This window comes from Uranotaenia lowii, chromosome 1 (assembly GCF_029784155.1).
Source record: "Uranotaenia lowii strain MFRU-FL chromosome 1, ASM2978415v1, whole genome shotgun sequence".
NCBI lineage: Eukaryota > Metazoa > Arthropoda > Insecta > Diptera > Culicidae > Uranotaenia > Uranotaenia lowii.
The window spans coordinates 36899586-36915947 of NC_073691.1; the positions used below are offsets into that span (position 1 = coordinate 36899586).

The 16362-nt window shown below is 30.2% G+C and overlaps 1 protein-coding gene across 2 annotated transcripts; it reads left to right on the forward strand.

The window, feature by feature from the left end:
* The first annotated feature begins 2369 nt into the window (after positions 1-2369).
* Positions 2370-15883, forward strand: LOC129739247 (uncharacterized). 2 transcript variants are annotated; one of them, XM_055730672.1, is made up of 5 exons: positions 2370-2470; positions 2534-2719; positions 8634-8819; positions 15268-15438; positions 15505-15883. In XM_055730672.1, the coding sequence occupies exons 1-5, from the start codon at positions 2380-2382 to the stop codon at positions 15735-15737; spliced, it is 867 nt and encodes a 288-aa protein (XP_055586647.1). In that variant the 5' UTR covers positions 2370-2379; the 3' UTR covers positions 15738-15883. The 2 variants fall into 2 exon arrangements, with proteins under 2 accessions (XP_055586647.1, XP_055586648.1); XM_055730673.1 differs by lacking the exons at positions 15268-15438; positions 15505-15883 and adding an exon at positions 13236-13641.
* Positions 15884-16362: the final 479 nt, after the last annotated feature.

Below are 16362 nucleotides of genomic sequence, written 5' to 3' on the forward strand. Positions count from 1 at the left end.
TGACAAAAATGACAAAAATGACAAAAATGACAAAAATGACAAAAATGACAAAAATGACAAAAATGACAAAAATGACAAAAATGACAAAAATGACAAAAATGACAAAAATGACAAAAATGACAAAAATGACAAAAATGACAAAAATGACAAAAATGACAAAAATGACAAAAATGACAAAAATGACAAAAATGACAAAAATGACAAAAATGACAAAAATGACAAAAATGACAAAAATGACAAAAATGACAAAAATGACAAAAATGACAAAAATGACAAAAATGACAAAAATGACAAAAATGACAAAAATGACAAAAATGACAAAAATGACAAAAATGACAAAAATGACAAAAATGACAAAAATGACAAAAATGACAAAAATGACAAACATGACAAAAATGACAAAGATGACAAAGATGACAAAAATGACAAAAATGACAAAAATGACAAAAATGACAAAAATGACAAAAATGACAAAAATGACAAAAATGACAAAAATGACAAAAATGACAAAAATGACAAAAATGACAAAAATGACAAAAATGACAAAAATGACAAAAATGACAAAAATGACAAAAATGACAAAAATGACAAAAATGACAAAAATGACAAAAATGACAAAAATGACAAAAATGACAAAAATGACAAAAATGACAAAAATGACAAAAATGACAAAAATGACAAAAATGACAAAAATGACAAAAATGACAAAAATGACAAAAATGACAAAAATGACAAAAATGACAAAAATGACAAAAATGACAAAAATGACAAAAATGACAAAATGACAAAAATGACAAAAATGACAAAAATGACAAAAATGACAAAAATGACAAAAATGACAAAAATGACAAAAATGACAAAAATGACAAAAATGACAAAAATGACAAAAATGACAAAATTGACAAAAATGACAAAAATGACAAAAATGACAAAAATGACAAAAATGACAAAAATGACAAAAATGACAAAAATGACAAAAATGACAAAAATGACAAAAATGACAAAAATGACAAAAATGACAAAAATGACAAAAATGACAAAAATGACAAAAATGACAAAAATGACAAAAATGATAAAAATGACAAAAATGACAAAAATGACAAAAATGACAAAAATGACAAAAAAGACAAAAATGACAAAAATGACAAAAATGACAAAAATGTCAAAAATGTCAAAAATGTCAAAAATGTCAAAAATGTCAAAAATGTCAAAAATGAACAAAATGTCCAAAATGTCATAAATATTGAAATTTTAACAATATTAAAAATGTCAAAATAGTCAAAAGTGACAAAAATGACAAAAATGTCAAAAATTTCAAACATGTCAAAAATGTCAAAAATGTCAAAAATGTCAAAAATGTCAAAAATGTCAAAAATGTCAAAAATTTCAAAAATGTCAAAAATGTCAAAAATGTCAAAAATGTCAAAAATGTCAAAAATGTCAAAAATGACAAAAATGTCAAAAATGTCGAAAATGTTAAAATTGTCAAAATTGTCAAAATTGTCAAAAATGTCAAAAATGTCAAAAATGTCAAAAATGTCAAAAATGTCAAAAATGTCAAAAATGTCAAAAATGTCAAACATGCCAAAAATGCCAAAAATGTTAAAAATGTCAGAAATGTCAAAAATGTCAATAATGTTAAAAATGTCAAAAATATCAAAACTGTCAAAAATGCCAAATCTTCAAAAATGACAAAAATGACAACACTGTTAAAAAAATGCCCCAAATTCCTATCAAAAATGTCAAAAATGTCAAAAGTGACAAAAATGGCAAAAATGACAAAATGACAAATATGGCTAAAATGACAAAAATGTTAAAATAGATTTAAAAAAACACATCTCTGATAAAAATGACATTCAAAAATTAAATATATGAGGTTAAATTTTAAAGTTTAACGGCCATTCTAGAGATTGTAAGTATGTAAACTACAACGTATAGGGAATCTTTTTTGTCCGCCCCTTATTCAATGGTTTTAGATTATTATTTTTTTTTTTTAAGAAATTGCAATGTTGGTCTGCCGCAGGTAGAAGCTTATCGATGGGAAAACCTGAAAAATTAACAAAAAAACACAGTCAATTCAAAAACAATTTTTCGATAAGAATAGCGAAAGCATTAAGTTTTTACATGAAGAACCTCACAATGCAATTTTGGAACACCCTAATGAACATACATGTCGCTTGAGCAGCAAAAATATCAACCATTCATGGAAATGAATCTCGGCGTCAAGACGCTAGCGTCTCTCATCGATTAATAAAATGCTCAACCGAAGCATCAACAGGTCCCCGGCTCAAGATAACCTCATCTGGGTAGAGCAAAAATTTCCCCAGCTTAATAAAGTGTCTAGTGTTAGTCAGTCAGTTGACTGCCAGATCCCGTACCATGATGATCGCCAACAGGTTTATTCTAATTGGTTCCGTTTTATGTGCCGGCATTTTGCTTCTCTGTGATGCGCAGAGCAGCACAAATCGAAGTTAGTTTGTGTTTTTAGTTACTTAAGTTTTATGGAAATTATGAAAAATAATTCACATTTTAGGATTCCAAAATCCATCATCGGAAATATTGGTGTACGATGCCGAAAGGGCAAGTTGGATATCCGTCGAAACGAATCACTCGCCCACATCGCAAGTCGCGGCTCAGGGAGTGCGACCATCATCTGTGGTAGGACCGAATATATCCGGTAACTCGCAAGGGTCGGACCGAAGGAATAATCCAAATGAAGGTAGGTTGAACTGATAGATTTTATTTTAAGAATTAAGGTTTTGAACTGACGATTTTCAATTCATCAATTTGATAATTTCTCACAAAACCTAACATTGTATGGTTTCAGAAATATTTTTAGAAACATGTTTTAAACTTAGCTTAGCTAAGCTTGATTAACTACTCACATCCTGCTTTAATCATGTTTTAAACTCTATAGATACTACTATTTTTTTATTATGTCTTACACGTAATCAAGGTTTTATCATGAGTATGAACCATTTGATGTTCGAACGTATTCGAGGAAACTTGAAATTTTCTTCTAAAAAATATCAGAAAAAATCAATTAAATGCATTTTTAAAAGTGCTTCAAAGAAAAAATACATAAGAAAATAATTTGTCCTAACATTCAATGGAAAAATATTTCCTTTAATCCATACTGGCATATTTAGGTAAGTAGAGCTATTTTTTTTTAAATAATAAATAAGTGTTTTTTTTTTATGATAGATCCTATCTTTTTCCCAAAAAAAAATTGGAGTTTGCTCAATATTTTTCGACAAAATTGTGTAAATTCGAGTAAGATTGCTGAAATACACACTAAAAATTAACGTGATCCGATGTTTAGACATAAGATGATTTAAACTTTAGTTATAATTATCCCATCTGATTTAAATCGATTCACTGAAGGCCCCTCACTTCCTCGATTTTTTTTTTAAATTTTCCCTCAAATCTAGCCCATACTAGGTTTGGAATATTCAAGACTGTTTAAAAGTTGTCTCAAATTGCCAAAGTCGTCAGAGAATGGGGAGATTTGTTTTAAATTTAGCTCTTGCAAAAATAATGTAGGTACCTTTCAAATAGTACAATGAAATTGAAAACTACATATTTCATTTCCCTGTTGCATGCACAGCTACTCATTCATAAGCTTCACTCTTCACTTTTTATCATTTTATGAACAAAAATGCGGACCGAAACAAAAGTCCCAATCCAAAACGAAATGCTTGTATTGGATAATAAAACTATTTATTAGTCAAACTTTGAATAACATTTCAATAATAAGGAAATTTTAGAATAAAACACAAATTCAAAAAAAATCAAATAATGATGAGAATTTATTCTCGGATGTGTTGATGAGCTTTTGAATTCGAAGAATCTCGAAATTTATAGTAAAAATATTTTTCCCTTAAAATTAATATGATAGACTAAAATCAGCTAAAATGTTCCATTGTGGAGATCAATTTTCCAATCGGGGCTTTAAAAGCCAAAAATATCTACCCATTTTTTTTCGCTGAAAAATTTAAAAAAAACGTTTAGTGCTATGATTACATACCACTTTAGTTCTACACTTTATCATTTAAGAAACCATTTTTGCGGCTTTATTCGCCAAAAATTGTATAAGCACAAGGGCTAAATAACTTAATTTCAGTACTTTTCGGTATGCAACCATTTAATATATCTGTAGATTTGTTGTCGTTTTTCAAAAACTTTCTTTGAGAGGTGTTTTACATTTATTATTTTCTACCTAACACAAAATCATTTTTAAGTAAAACTACAGTTTTTCATAAAGTAACAAAATGAAAACGAATGTGTATAACATAGAAAACACATTTTTTAAATTATATTTTCTATTTCATGTGAAATATAATTTAAAAAAAAAACCTTTGTTATTGAGTTTATCGGCTTTATCGATGAAAAGTGATGTCCTTCTAAGAAGCGACATCTCAAGATAATGATATTTTATAGATGGATAGACTGTTAGAAGAAATGAAAGATGGTGAAAACGAAAACATACATAACAATGATTAACTTCTTCATAAAAATTAAAAACTTTTAAATGAAGGGAATTAATTTGTTTTCTTTTGGGATTACCTTTAAATCTACTTCAATACTAAATGAAATTATTCCATGTTAATTGCAAGTTCCGATTTTGACAGTCAGCATAATATAGAGAATTAAAATAACTAGAAACCTCCAATCAGAGGAGCCTTCCATACAATTTTTTGCAAAATTCGAGAACTAATCAGGCAAATGGAACCAAAGTTGACATGGGTGGTTATTCGGGTACGAGGAATGTTTCTATGATTTTTGGGACTCCGCCCTCTTCTATTGGGGACAATCAAAAATGGGAGGAGGTTTTTCATACCATTCAATGCATTATTCGATAACTAAGGGTCAAAAATGACGAAATGTTTAAGCAAAACTTAAAAAAAGGGGAAATACCCCACGAATCTGAAAAATGGGAATATAATCTAATTTAAAAATATGTGAATAATTACATGAGTGAATCAGAAATTACACGAAAAACAAAAACATTCTCATAAATGACAGGAAAAAATGCTACAAAAGAACAAAAACATGACCAAATGACAAAAAACTGGAACAAAAAAACACAAATATGAAAAAAATGACACGGAAATAAAACAAAAATGACTCATGAATGTAACAAAATTTACAAAAAAAAACGATGCAAAACAGAAAAACCATGTCCTGAAATGACACCAAATACAGCAAAAAAAAATCTAAAATGACACAATTTATTTTGTCTTTGTGCCTGATTTTTCAGGATTTTTCATGATTTTTTGAGACTCAGCCTTGCAACCTTATTATCCAATGGACTTCCCTGATTTTTGAAAACAAGCCCGATTTGTGCTTATTTATCAGAACTGTCAGAAGTGTCAGAAATGTCATAAATGTCAAAAATGTCAAAAATGTCAAAAATGTCAAAAATGTCAAAAATGTCAAAAATGTCAAAAATGTCAAAAATGTCAAAAATGTCAAAAATGTCAAAAATGTCAAAAATGTCAAAAATGTCAAAAATGTCAAAAATGTCAAAAATGTCAAAAATGTCAAAAATGTCAAAAATGTCAAAAATGTCAAAAATGTCAAAAATGTCAAAAATGTCAAAAATGTCAAAAATGTCAAAAATGTCAAAAATGTCAAAAATGCCAAAAATGTCAAAAATGTCAAAAATGTCAAAAATGTCAAAAATGTCAAAAATGTCAAAAATGTCAAAAATGTCAAAAATGTCAAAAATGTCAAAAATGTCAAAAATGTCAAAAATGTCAAAAATGTCAAAAATGTCAAAAATGTCAAAAATGTCAAAAATGTCAAAAATGTCAAAAATGTCAAAAATGTCAAAAATGTCAAAAATGTCAAAAATGTCAAAAATGTCAAAAATGTCAAAAATGTCAAAAATGTCAAAAATGTCAAAAATGTCAAAAATGTCAAAAATGTCAAAAATGTCAAAAATGTCAAAAATGTCAAAAATGTCAAAAATGTCAAAAATGTCAAAAATGTCAAAAATGTCAAAAATGTCAAAAATGTCAAAAATGTCAAAAATGTCAAAAATGTCAAAAATGTCAAAAATGTCAAAAATGTCAAAAATGTCAAAAATGTCAAAAATGTCAAAAATGTCAAAAATGTCAAAAATGTCAAAAATGTCAAAAATGTCAAAAATGTCAAAAATGTCAAAAATGTCAAAAATGTCAAAAATGTCAAAAATGTCAAAAATGTCAAAAATGTCAAAAATGTCAAAAATGTCAAAAATGTCAAAAATGTCAAAAATGTCAAAAATGTCAAAAATGTCAAAAATGTCAAAAATGTCAAAAATGACAAAAATGTCAAAAATGTCAAAAATGGTCAAAAATGGTCAAAAATTTCAAAAATGTCAAAAATGTCAAAAATGTCAAAAATGTCAAAAATGTCAAAAATGTCAAAAATGTCAAAAATGTCAAAAATGTCAAAAATGTCAAAAATGTCAAAAATGTCAAAAATGTCAAAAATGTCAAAAATGTCAAAAATGTCAAAAATGTCAAAAATGTCAAAAATGTCAAAAATGTCAAAAATGTCAAAAAAGTCAAAAAAGTCAAAAATGTCAAAAATGTCAAAAATGTCAAAAATGTCAAAAATTTCAAAAATGTCAAAAATGTCAAAATGTCAAAAATGTCAAAAATGTCAAAAATGTCAAAAATGTCAAAAATGTCAAAAATGTCAAAAATGTCAAAAATGTCAAAAATGTCAAAAATGTCAAAAATGTCAAAAATGTCAAAAATGTCAAAAATGTCAAAAATGTCAAAAATGTCAAAAATGTCAAAAATGTCAAAAATGTCAAAAATGTCAAAAATGTCAAAAATGTCAAAAATGTCAAAAATGTCAAAAATGTCAAAAATGTCAAAAATGTCAAAAATGTCAAAAATGTCAAAAATGTCAAAAATGTCAAAAATGGTCAAAAATGGTCAAAAATTTCAAAAATGTCAAAAATGTCAAAAATGTCAAAAATGTCAAAAATGTCAAAAATGTCAAAAATGTCAAAAATGTCAAAAATGTCAAAAATGTCAAAAATGTCAAAAATGTCAAAAATGTCAAAAATGTCAAAAATGTCAAAAATGTCAAAAATGTTTAAAATGTCAAAAATGTCAAAAATGTCAAAAATGTCAAAAAAGTCAAAAAAGTCAAAAATGTCAAAAATGTCAAAAATGTCAAAAATGTCAAAAATTTCAAAAATGTCAAAAATGTCAAAATGTCAAAAATGTAAAAAATTGTCAAAAATGTCAAAAATGACAAAAATGACAAAAATGGCAAAAATGGCAAAAATGACAAAAATGACAAAAATGTCACAAATGTAACAAATGTCAAATAATTAAATTAGTTAAAAATGTCAATGGACCTAAATGTAAAAAAGGTCCTTAATAAACAAAAAAAAATCAAAAATGTCAGAAATGTAAAAATGTAAACACTTTCAAAAATGTCAAAATTGACAAAAATTTCAAAAATGTACAAAATGTCAAAAATGTCAAAATGTCAAAAATGACAAAAATGTCAACAGTGTCGAAAATGTAAAGATGTAAACATTTCCAAAAATGACAAAAATGTCCAAAATGGAAAAATGACAAAAATGTCAGAAACGCAAAAATTACAAAAATTACAAAAATTTCAAAAATTAGAAAAAATGACAAAAATTTCAAAAATTACAAAAATTACAAAAAATTACAAGAATTACAAAAATAACAAAAATTACAAAAATTACAAAAATTACAAAAATTACAAAAATTACAAAAATTACAAAAATTACAAAAATTACAAAAATTACAAAAATTACAAAAATTACAAAAATTACAAAAATTACAAAAAAGACAAAAATTATAAAAATTACAAAAATGACAAAAATTACAAAAATTACAAAAATTACAAAAATTACAAAAATTACAAAAATTACAAAATTTACAAAAATTACAAAAATTACAAAAATTACAAAAATTACAAAAATTAAAAAATTACAAAAATTACAAAAATTACAAAAATTACAAAATTTACAAAAATTACAAAAATTACAAAAATGACAAAAACTACAAAAAATATAAAAATTACAAAAATTATAAAAATAACAAAAATCATAGAAACGGCAAATTTGACAACAAAGACAAATTTGAAAACTATGACAAAAATGACAAAAATTGACAAAAATTGACAAAAATTACAAAAAAAATTACAAATATGACCAAAAATTACATTTTTTCTTACACTTTAAGTTTCCATTTTAAGTACCTCACAATGCAATTTTAGAACACTCTGATAAACATTCAATTCGCTTGACCAGCAGAAATATCAACCATTCATGATAATGAACCTAGGCGTCAAGACGCTAGCGTCTCTCATCGATTAATAAAATGCTCAACCGAAGCATCAACAGGCTCAAGATAACATCATCTGGCTAGAACAAAACTTCCCCAGCTTAATAAAGTGTCTTGTGTTAGTCAGTCAGTTGACTGCCAGATTCCGTACGAAGATGATCGCCAACAGGTTTATTCTTATTGGTTTCGGTTTATGTGCCGGCGTTTTGCTTCTCTGTGATGCGCAGGAACGCACAAATCGAAGTTAGTTTGGTTATTATGTGACTTAAGTTTTATGGAAATTATAGAAAATAATTCACATTTTAGGATTCCAAAATCCATCATCGGAAATATTGGTGTACGATGCCGAAAGAGCAAGCTGGATAACCGTCGAAACGAATCGCTCGACCACATCACAAGTGGCGGCCCAGGGAGTGCGGCCATCATCTGTGGTAGGACCGAATAAGTCCGGTAACTCCCAAGGATCGAACCGATGGAATAATCCAAATGAAGGTATGTTGAACTGTGTTTCGGGATTTTGCTTTGTAAAAGATTTTAGTTAAGGCTTAAGGTTTTGAACTGACGAATTCAAATTCATCTACAGACCCCGTTCGATTTTGGCAACACGCCCGTACATTTTATGTTGCCAAAATCGAATGTTGCCAAAATCGAACGGTTTTTTTTCTCAACTTATTTTTCAGTTATTTTTACAAAATAACTATTATTATTACCAAAAACGTTATTTTTAGTCCATTTCCGACCATTTGTATTAATTTTTTTTATTTTTTTCATCATGTTTTTGATGCATTTTGCACCTTTCTTGTTTTGTTTATAATGTTTGTTTTCATTTGACATATTTGCTGTTTTTGTCATTCTCCATCATATTTCAGTTGTTTTTCATCATTTTCAGTCTTTTGTTTGAATTTGTTTTTTAACTTTTTGAATTTTTCATCTTTTTGTCATTTTTGAGTACTTTATAAATTTATTAAGAATCTTTTGTTTTTATTGTTGCATTTTATCATCATTTCAGAACATAAATACGTATGTATGGTGTTTGTATAAATTATATTGTTCCTGTTATAAAGAAAACTTACAGGTAATGTTGTTTCTAAAAACCGTTCGATTTTGGCACATGTGCCAAAATCGGATGTTGCCAAAATCGAATGTTGCAAAATCGAATGTTGCCAAAAACGAACGGGGTCTGTATTTGGTAATTTCTCCCAAAATCTAAACTTGGATGGTGTCAGAAATATTTCTAGGGACATGCTTTAACTCTATTCGATAAAAACTTTTTTTTTATCTTGACTAACAGTTTGAACCCTTGAATGTTCGAACGTATTCAAGAAAACTTGAAATTTTCTTCACAAAAATTACAGTAAAGATAATTTAGATTCATTTTATGAAAGCTTTAAAGAAAAAACACTGAAGAAAATATTTCGTCGGGACTTTTGATTTACCATCAAATCTTTCGTTAAATTCTAATTGTTTTTTTTTAGGTCAGGAGAACAAATTTGCTATTTTTTAACCATTTACAAGTGTTTTTAAATAATTGATCCCAATTTCATGGGACTTCAAATTTGAGTTCGTTCATTATTTTTTGACAAAATCGTATCAATTCGAGTTAGATTTTTGAAATACTAGCTTAAAACGAACGCGATCTGATATTTGGACATGAGATAATGTAAAATTAACTTATAACTATCCTATTTGATTAAAATCGATTCACCGAATGCTTCTCACTTCCTCGATTTTTTTTAAATTATCACATGGAAAATTCAACACTGTCTCAAAATTGTCTAAAATTATTAAAGTCGACGAAAAATAAACGAATTTTTGAAGATTGGCTCCAGCGAAAAAAAAGGGAGGTACCTTTCACAAGTACGATGAAACTTGAAAACTAAAACTTTCCTTCCCCTGTTAAATGCGCAAATGCGCAAATGTAAAATATTTGTACAAACAAACAGACAGAAACAAGTGTTCCAAACTGAAACGAAATGCTCTGCAATGGAAAATAAAATTATTCTAAATAGTCAAACCTAATATCTACCAGAATTCAAAAAAATTAAAAATTTAGAACACATGCAAAATTTAAAAAAAAAGTAATATCAAACAAAAATTAGAACTTATTCTCGGATTTAAACCAACAATGATGAGCTTTTGATTGTATAGAATCTCTGAATTTATAGTTCGAAAATTTCTGATCAGTTTTTCCTTAACATTCAGGTGATTGGCTTGCAATTGAAAAAAAGCCTCATAAAAAATTTATTATTATAGTTATATAAATATTAAAGGGTGATACGGTCAAAATATGGTCAATATCAACTTGACGTATTTCGTTCAATTTTGCATTGAAAAAACCTGAACACCCCTCATTTTGAAGGTGTGTGTGTAGAATGTTGCTCCTATTTTGATTTTGGAATTCACTCTTCAGTTGTCAAAATGCCGTCCAAGGAAGAAGAACAGCGTATCAAAATTTTGCTCGCGTATCGCGAAAATCCGAGCTACTCGCACGCAAAGCTGACAAAATCGCTAAAAGTTGCCAAATCAACCGTTACAAATGTAATTCAAGTGTATGGGGAACGTTTGTCGACAGCCAGGAAGTCTGGATCGGGGGGAAATCGAAAACCGGAAGCCGCTGAGACGACAAAGAGAGTTGCCGGTAGTTTCAAGCGAAATCCTAACCTCTCTCTCCGAGATGCCGCAAATAAGCTGGGTGTATCGTCTACAACCGTGCATCGAGCCAAAAAACGAGCCGGACTATCGACTTAAAAGATGGTAGTGACTCCAAATCGCGATGATAAACAAAAAACGACGGCCAAAGCACGATCCCGGAGGCTGTACACGACGATGCTGACGAAGTTTGACTGCGTGGTAATGGACGACGAAACCTACGTCAAAGCCGACTACAAGCAGCTTCCGGGACAGGAGTTTTATACGGCGAAAGGAAGGGGAAAGGTAGCAGATATTTTCAAGCACCTGAAACTGTCAAAGTTCGCGAAGAAATACCTGGTTTGGCCAGCCATCTGTACCTGTGGCTTGAAAAGCAGCATTTTCATAGCTTCCAGGACTGTCTACCAAGGAATTTACGTGAAAGAGTGTTTCATTAATCTTCTGCTGTCTTTCCTGAAGAAACACGGTTGTTCTGTACTGTTTTGGCCGGATTTGGCATCTTGCCATTTCGGTTAAAAGGCCATGGAGTGGTACGCCACCTACAACGTGAAGGTGGTTCCCAAGGACAAGAACCCTCCCAACACGCCAGAGCTCCGCCCAATTGAGAAATACTGGGCTATTGTCAAGCGGAACCTAAAGAAGACCAAAAAAAACTGCTAAGGACGAGCAGCAGTTCGAGGCAAACTGGCTTTCTGCGGCGAAGAAGGTGGACAACTGAATATTTTTCCTGACTTTTATACATATTAAACTTGTAAAAGAAATTTAATTTGATTTTTTAAATAAACAATTTCACCGATTTACACGCGTTTTCCCTTGACCAAATTTTGACCGTATCACCCTTTAATTCAATAGTTTTAATTATTGAAATTAAGAACGAACACGAAATAATTGCGACACATTTCTACCAATAGGTAAAATCAACCAAATTTTGCACATTTTCTCACTGATGTGTATTGTTAACACGCTGTCAAACTCGAAAATGTGTTTTTCGATTCACCGAAAATGGAGGTGAACCAACGCGAGTCAAGAGAACAATTTTTTCCGAACACCTGGAATTCCCTGACCTGTCGCATCGGCAGTTGGGAAAAAAAGGTTTAACATTCACCATTCAATCGTCTCCACAGTGTTAAATGGGTTTAAGCAGCGGTTGACGCTGGACCACGGCAAAAAGCTGGAAGAAAACCGGGACCGGGACCGGTGAAGCGGAAGATTATTTAAAGCAAATCCCAATGTCTCAAGCCGTGATTTGGCTATAAAGATAAGCATGTCGCAGAGCTACGTCCATACTGCAAAGAAGAGAGCTGAACTACATACATACAAGGTACAGAACTTCCCAAATCGCGATGAGCGGCAACAATCGACGACTAAAACTCGGGCACGAAAGCTCTACGAGAAGATGCTGACAAAATATGGATGCTCTGTGATGGACGACGAAACGTATATGAAAGCCGATTTCAAGAAAATTCCGGGGTTGGAGTTTTTCACCCTCTTGCCGGAGTTCGATTTGGACGACAAATTGTCGAAGTTCGCTTCCAGATATCTCGTTTGGCAGGCCGTCTGCTCTTGACGAGTGAGCCTTTCATGACAAAGGGCATAGAAAATTGGTGAGATCTACAAATCTGAGTGCCTCGAGAAGCGCCTTTTGCCGTTCATTCAGCTTCGCTATTTTGGTCAGATTTGGCATCATGCCACTATTCTAAAAGTGTCCTGGAGTAGCATGAACTCGCCAGAACTGTCCGGAGCTGCGCCCGGTGGAGCAGTACTGGGCAGTAATGAAGCGGGAACTTCGGAAGAGCAAGAAGACAGTCAAAGACGAGAAGGACATGACAAAATGAAACAAACTGAGAAACTGGTATTGAATGGCACTGTAAAGGCTTTGATGGAGGCGAAAATACGAAAGTGCGTTAAATTAAAGGCTCCATCGATTAATATTTATTTTAATTTTAGAAGTAATAAAACTACCCTAGAATTTTTATTTCAATCTAAACATTATAAGAAAATTAGCATGACATTCTCGGTGTCATAATAGTTTCGTGTTTTCCCTTTAAATGGTTTCAGCCTCCAAAGTTTTGATAACGGAACATACCCCCAGCTTTGAACCAAGTTAACCTACATGCAAGTTTCTTAACAACCATAAAACTAAAAAAAAAATTTTTTTTTTTGTAAGTTGAGTAAGGAATTATGAATCTCAAGAACGAACAGAATCATTTTAATTTATTTCAACGCTAACAGTTCCATAATTGCTCTAAATTTTTCTAGGACAACCTTCGACCATTGATGCAGATCCTTCGATGCCGATTCAGAGTTACGACACAGAAACAAGAACTAGGGTCGATACTCGGGTAGCTGAATCGGAAGATCAAGAGTATATTAAAGAATCCGGGGTTATGCCCATCTCAAGACCTGAACCAGCTAGAACGCAGCGACCTTTTATCAGTTGGGCTTGGGTACCAGTCCAATCCAATCCACAACGAATCGATCCCAGTACTCCAGCTCCAGTCAGTTATTATGATACCAACCAGAAACCAAAGGCTCAAAAAAATAAATGTTATTATGACTGGTTTTTGGGTGAAATTTTTTGTTATCGGGAGTCCGATCCATACATGATTTTTTGGTAGTAATTTTTTAGAAATAAAGTTTCAACTCTCTTCAATGTGAACTTTCTGTACATAGAATTTGGAAAGAAAACCTTCTCAATTTGTAGGCCGATTTAACACCCATCTTCCAGCACATGAACTCAAACCCGGGCGATGGTTGTGCTCCTCTCCAAAACTGATAAGCTACTGAAATTCTTGCTCAACTGGGTTTTCTCCACAATTAAGAAGAAACCGGTATCATTGGGGGTTTTTTCTTCAATGTTCTAAACAAGATGCTAAACATATGTCTGCCTGAAGATGAGAATTTCAATATTATTATGAACATTTTTTGTCGAAAAACTTGCATCCTTAATAAGATCATGTGGTAACAAAAAATTATAAACATTTGAAAACTTTGAACATCTCTAAACTTTAAGAAGAATGCAAAAGTTCCATTTTTTAATTGTTGTGTTTAGTTTTGATTGACAATAATTTACCACGTTTTGTTTCATTTTTGTCATTTTTGTCATTTTTGTGATTTTTGTGATTTTTGTAATTTTTGTAATTTTTGTCATTTTTGTCATTTTTGTCATTTTTGTCATTTTTGTCATTTTTGTCATTTTTGTCTTTTTTGTCATTTTTGTCATTTTTGTCATTTTTGTCATTTTTGTCATTTTTGTCATTTTTGTCATTTTTGTCATTTTTGTCATTTTTGTCATTTTTGTCATTTTTGTCATTTTTGTCATTTTTGTCATTTTTGTCATTTTTGTCATTTTTGTCATTTTTGTCATTTTTGTCATTTTTGTCATTTTTGTCATTTTTGTCATTTTTGTCATTTTTGTCATTTTTGTCATTTTTGTCATTTTTGTCATTTTTGTCATTTTTGTCATTCCTGTCATTTTTGTCATTTTTGTCATTTTTGTCATTTTTGTCATTTTTGTCATTTTTGTCATTTTTGTCATTTTTGTCATTTTTGTCATTTTTGTCATTTTTGTCATTTTTGTCATTTTTGTCATTTTTGTCATTTTTGTCATTTTTGTCATTTTTGTCATTTTTGTCATTTTTGTCATTTTTGTCATTTTTGTCATTTTTGTCATTTTTGTCATTTTTGTCATTTTTGTCATTTTTGTCATTTTTGTCATTTTTGTCATTTTTGTCATTTTTGTCATTTTTGTCATTTTTGTCATTTTTGTCATTTTTGTCATTTTTGTCATTTTTGTCATTTTTGTCATTTTTGTCATTTTTGTCATTTTTGTCATTTTTGTCATTTTTGTCATTTTTGTCATTTTTGTCATTTTTGTCATTTTTGTCATTTTTGTCATTTTTGTCATTTTTGTCATTTTTGTCATTTTTGTCATTTTTGTCATTTTTGTCATTTTTGTCATTTTTGTCATTTTTGTCATTTTTGTCATTTTTGTCATTTTTGTCATTTTTGTCATTTTTGTCATTTTTGTCATTTTTGTCATTTTTGTCATTTTTGTCATTTTTGTCATTTTTGTCATTTTTGTCATTTTTGTCATTTTTGTCATTTTTGTCATTTTTGTCATTTTTGTCATTTTTGTCATTTTTGTCATTTTTGTTATTTTGGACATTTTTGTCGTTTTTTTAATTTTTGTCATTTTTGTCATTTTTGTCATTTTTGTCATTTTTGTCATTTTGGTCATTTTTGTCATTTTTGTCATTTTTGTCATTTTTGTCATTTTTTGTCATTTTAGGACCCAAATCACCACCGCAAACATCAACAATTTTGGTATACGATGCTGAAACTGGAAACTGGATAAATGTCAAAGTTGATCGTACGAGATCACCGGCAACAGCAGCTCAAGATGAAGTTAGGCAATCAGCAGCAGGACAACCTCAAATCAACTCACGTAAAACACCAAGTGGTAAGTGAATTTTATTTAAAAAAAAATATCTTGTTGCTTCCAATTATTCGAATTAAACATTTTCAGGGCATGGAACACCTAACAAAATAAAAGTATACGATAATGGTCAAATGAGACAGGTGGATGTTAACACTACTCGAGTCTCTACCGATCAGTTCAATCAGCAGAGGGGTTCATTCGGTGGATCAACTAGCATTAACCAGATGCCGGTGTGGCGTCAAGAGTCGAGTGAGCAGGCAAACGAAAATTCAGAAGAAGCATGGGTCCCGGTCCAAAAGAAGCGAAAATTTTTTGGATGATCTATTTTCGGGTAGAGCTTAGGAGTGCCCTAATTGTTGGATTTTAAACTTTCACTATGACTTACGTTTAAGAGGGAGTACACATATTTAAGAAAAAAAAAACTGCCATAAATAAATTCAAATGTAGCTTCATTTGAAGTTGAAAAAAAGCCTCAAATTCAAAATATACAAAGCCGTTTAGTGTTTTTTAAGTTTAACTCAATTTCAATGAACCCTAGGAACCAAACGAAACATATAATGCCACACATCAACAGCAGCGATAGAATACGGAATCATGAGAAGTAGCTAGCTCAAAACGAGAAGAACGCGTTTGAAATTTCGGGACATCTAATAAGGTAAATACTATTTAAAAAATTGACCACTTTTTGTTCAACAAAATCATAAAATTTGCATTATATTTAGTTATGTATTGTTCGTTCGTTGTGAAAATCTTTAAATTTTTTTCACTAAATTTCAGAGATTTTCGAGTTTCGCCATTTTTGTATTAGATTTAAGTTACGCCTGCATGTTTCACCCCATCAATCGGCCGTTTTTGTTTTGATTTTGAAATTTTGCCCATTGGTCCTACACGCTAAAACTTATTAGGCCGTTTTATCACACACAGTAAACTCAGTTACGTCAAGGG

Bases quoted from the DNA above. Each gene is read 5' to 3' on its own strand.
- LOC129739247 (XM_055730672.1), top strand. From the start codon at position 2,380: ATGATGATCGCCAACAGGTTTATTCTAATTGGTTCCGTTTTATGTGCC. The intron at 2,471-2,533 runs GTTAGTTTGTGT...TTCACATTTTAG, and splicing joins GCAGAGCAGCACAAATCGAA to GATTCCAAAATCCATCATCG. The intron at 8,820-15,267 runs GTATGTTGAACT...TTGTCATTTTAG, and splicing joins ATGGAATAATCCAAATGAAG to GACCCAAATCACCACCGCAA.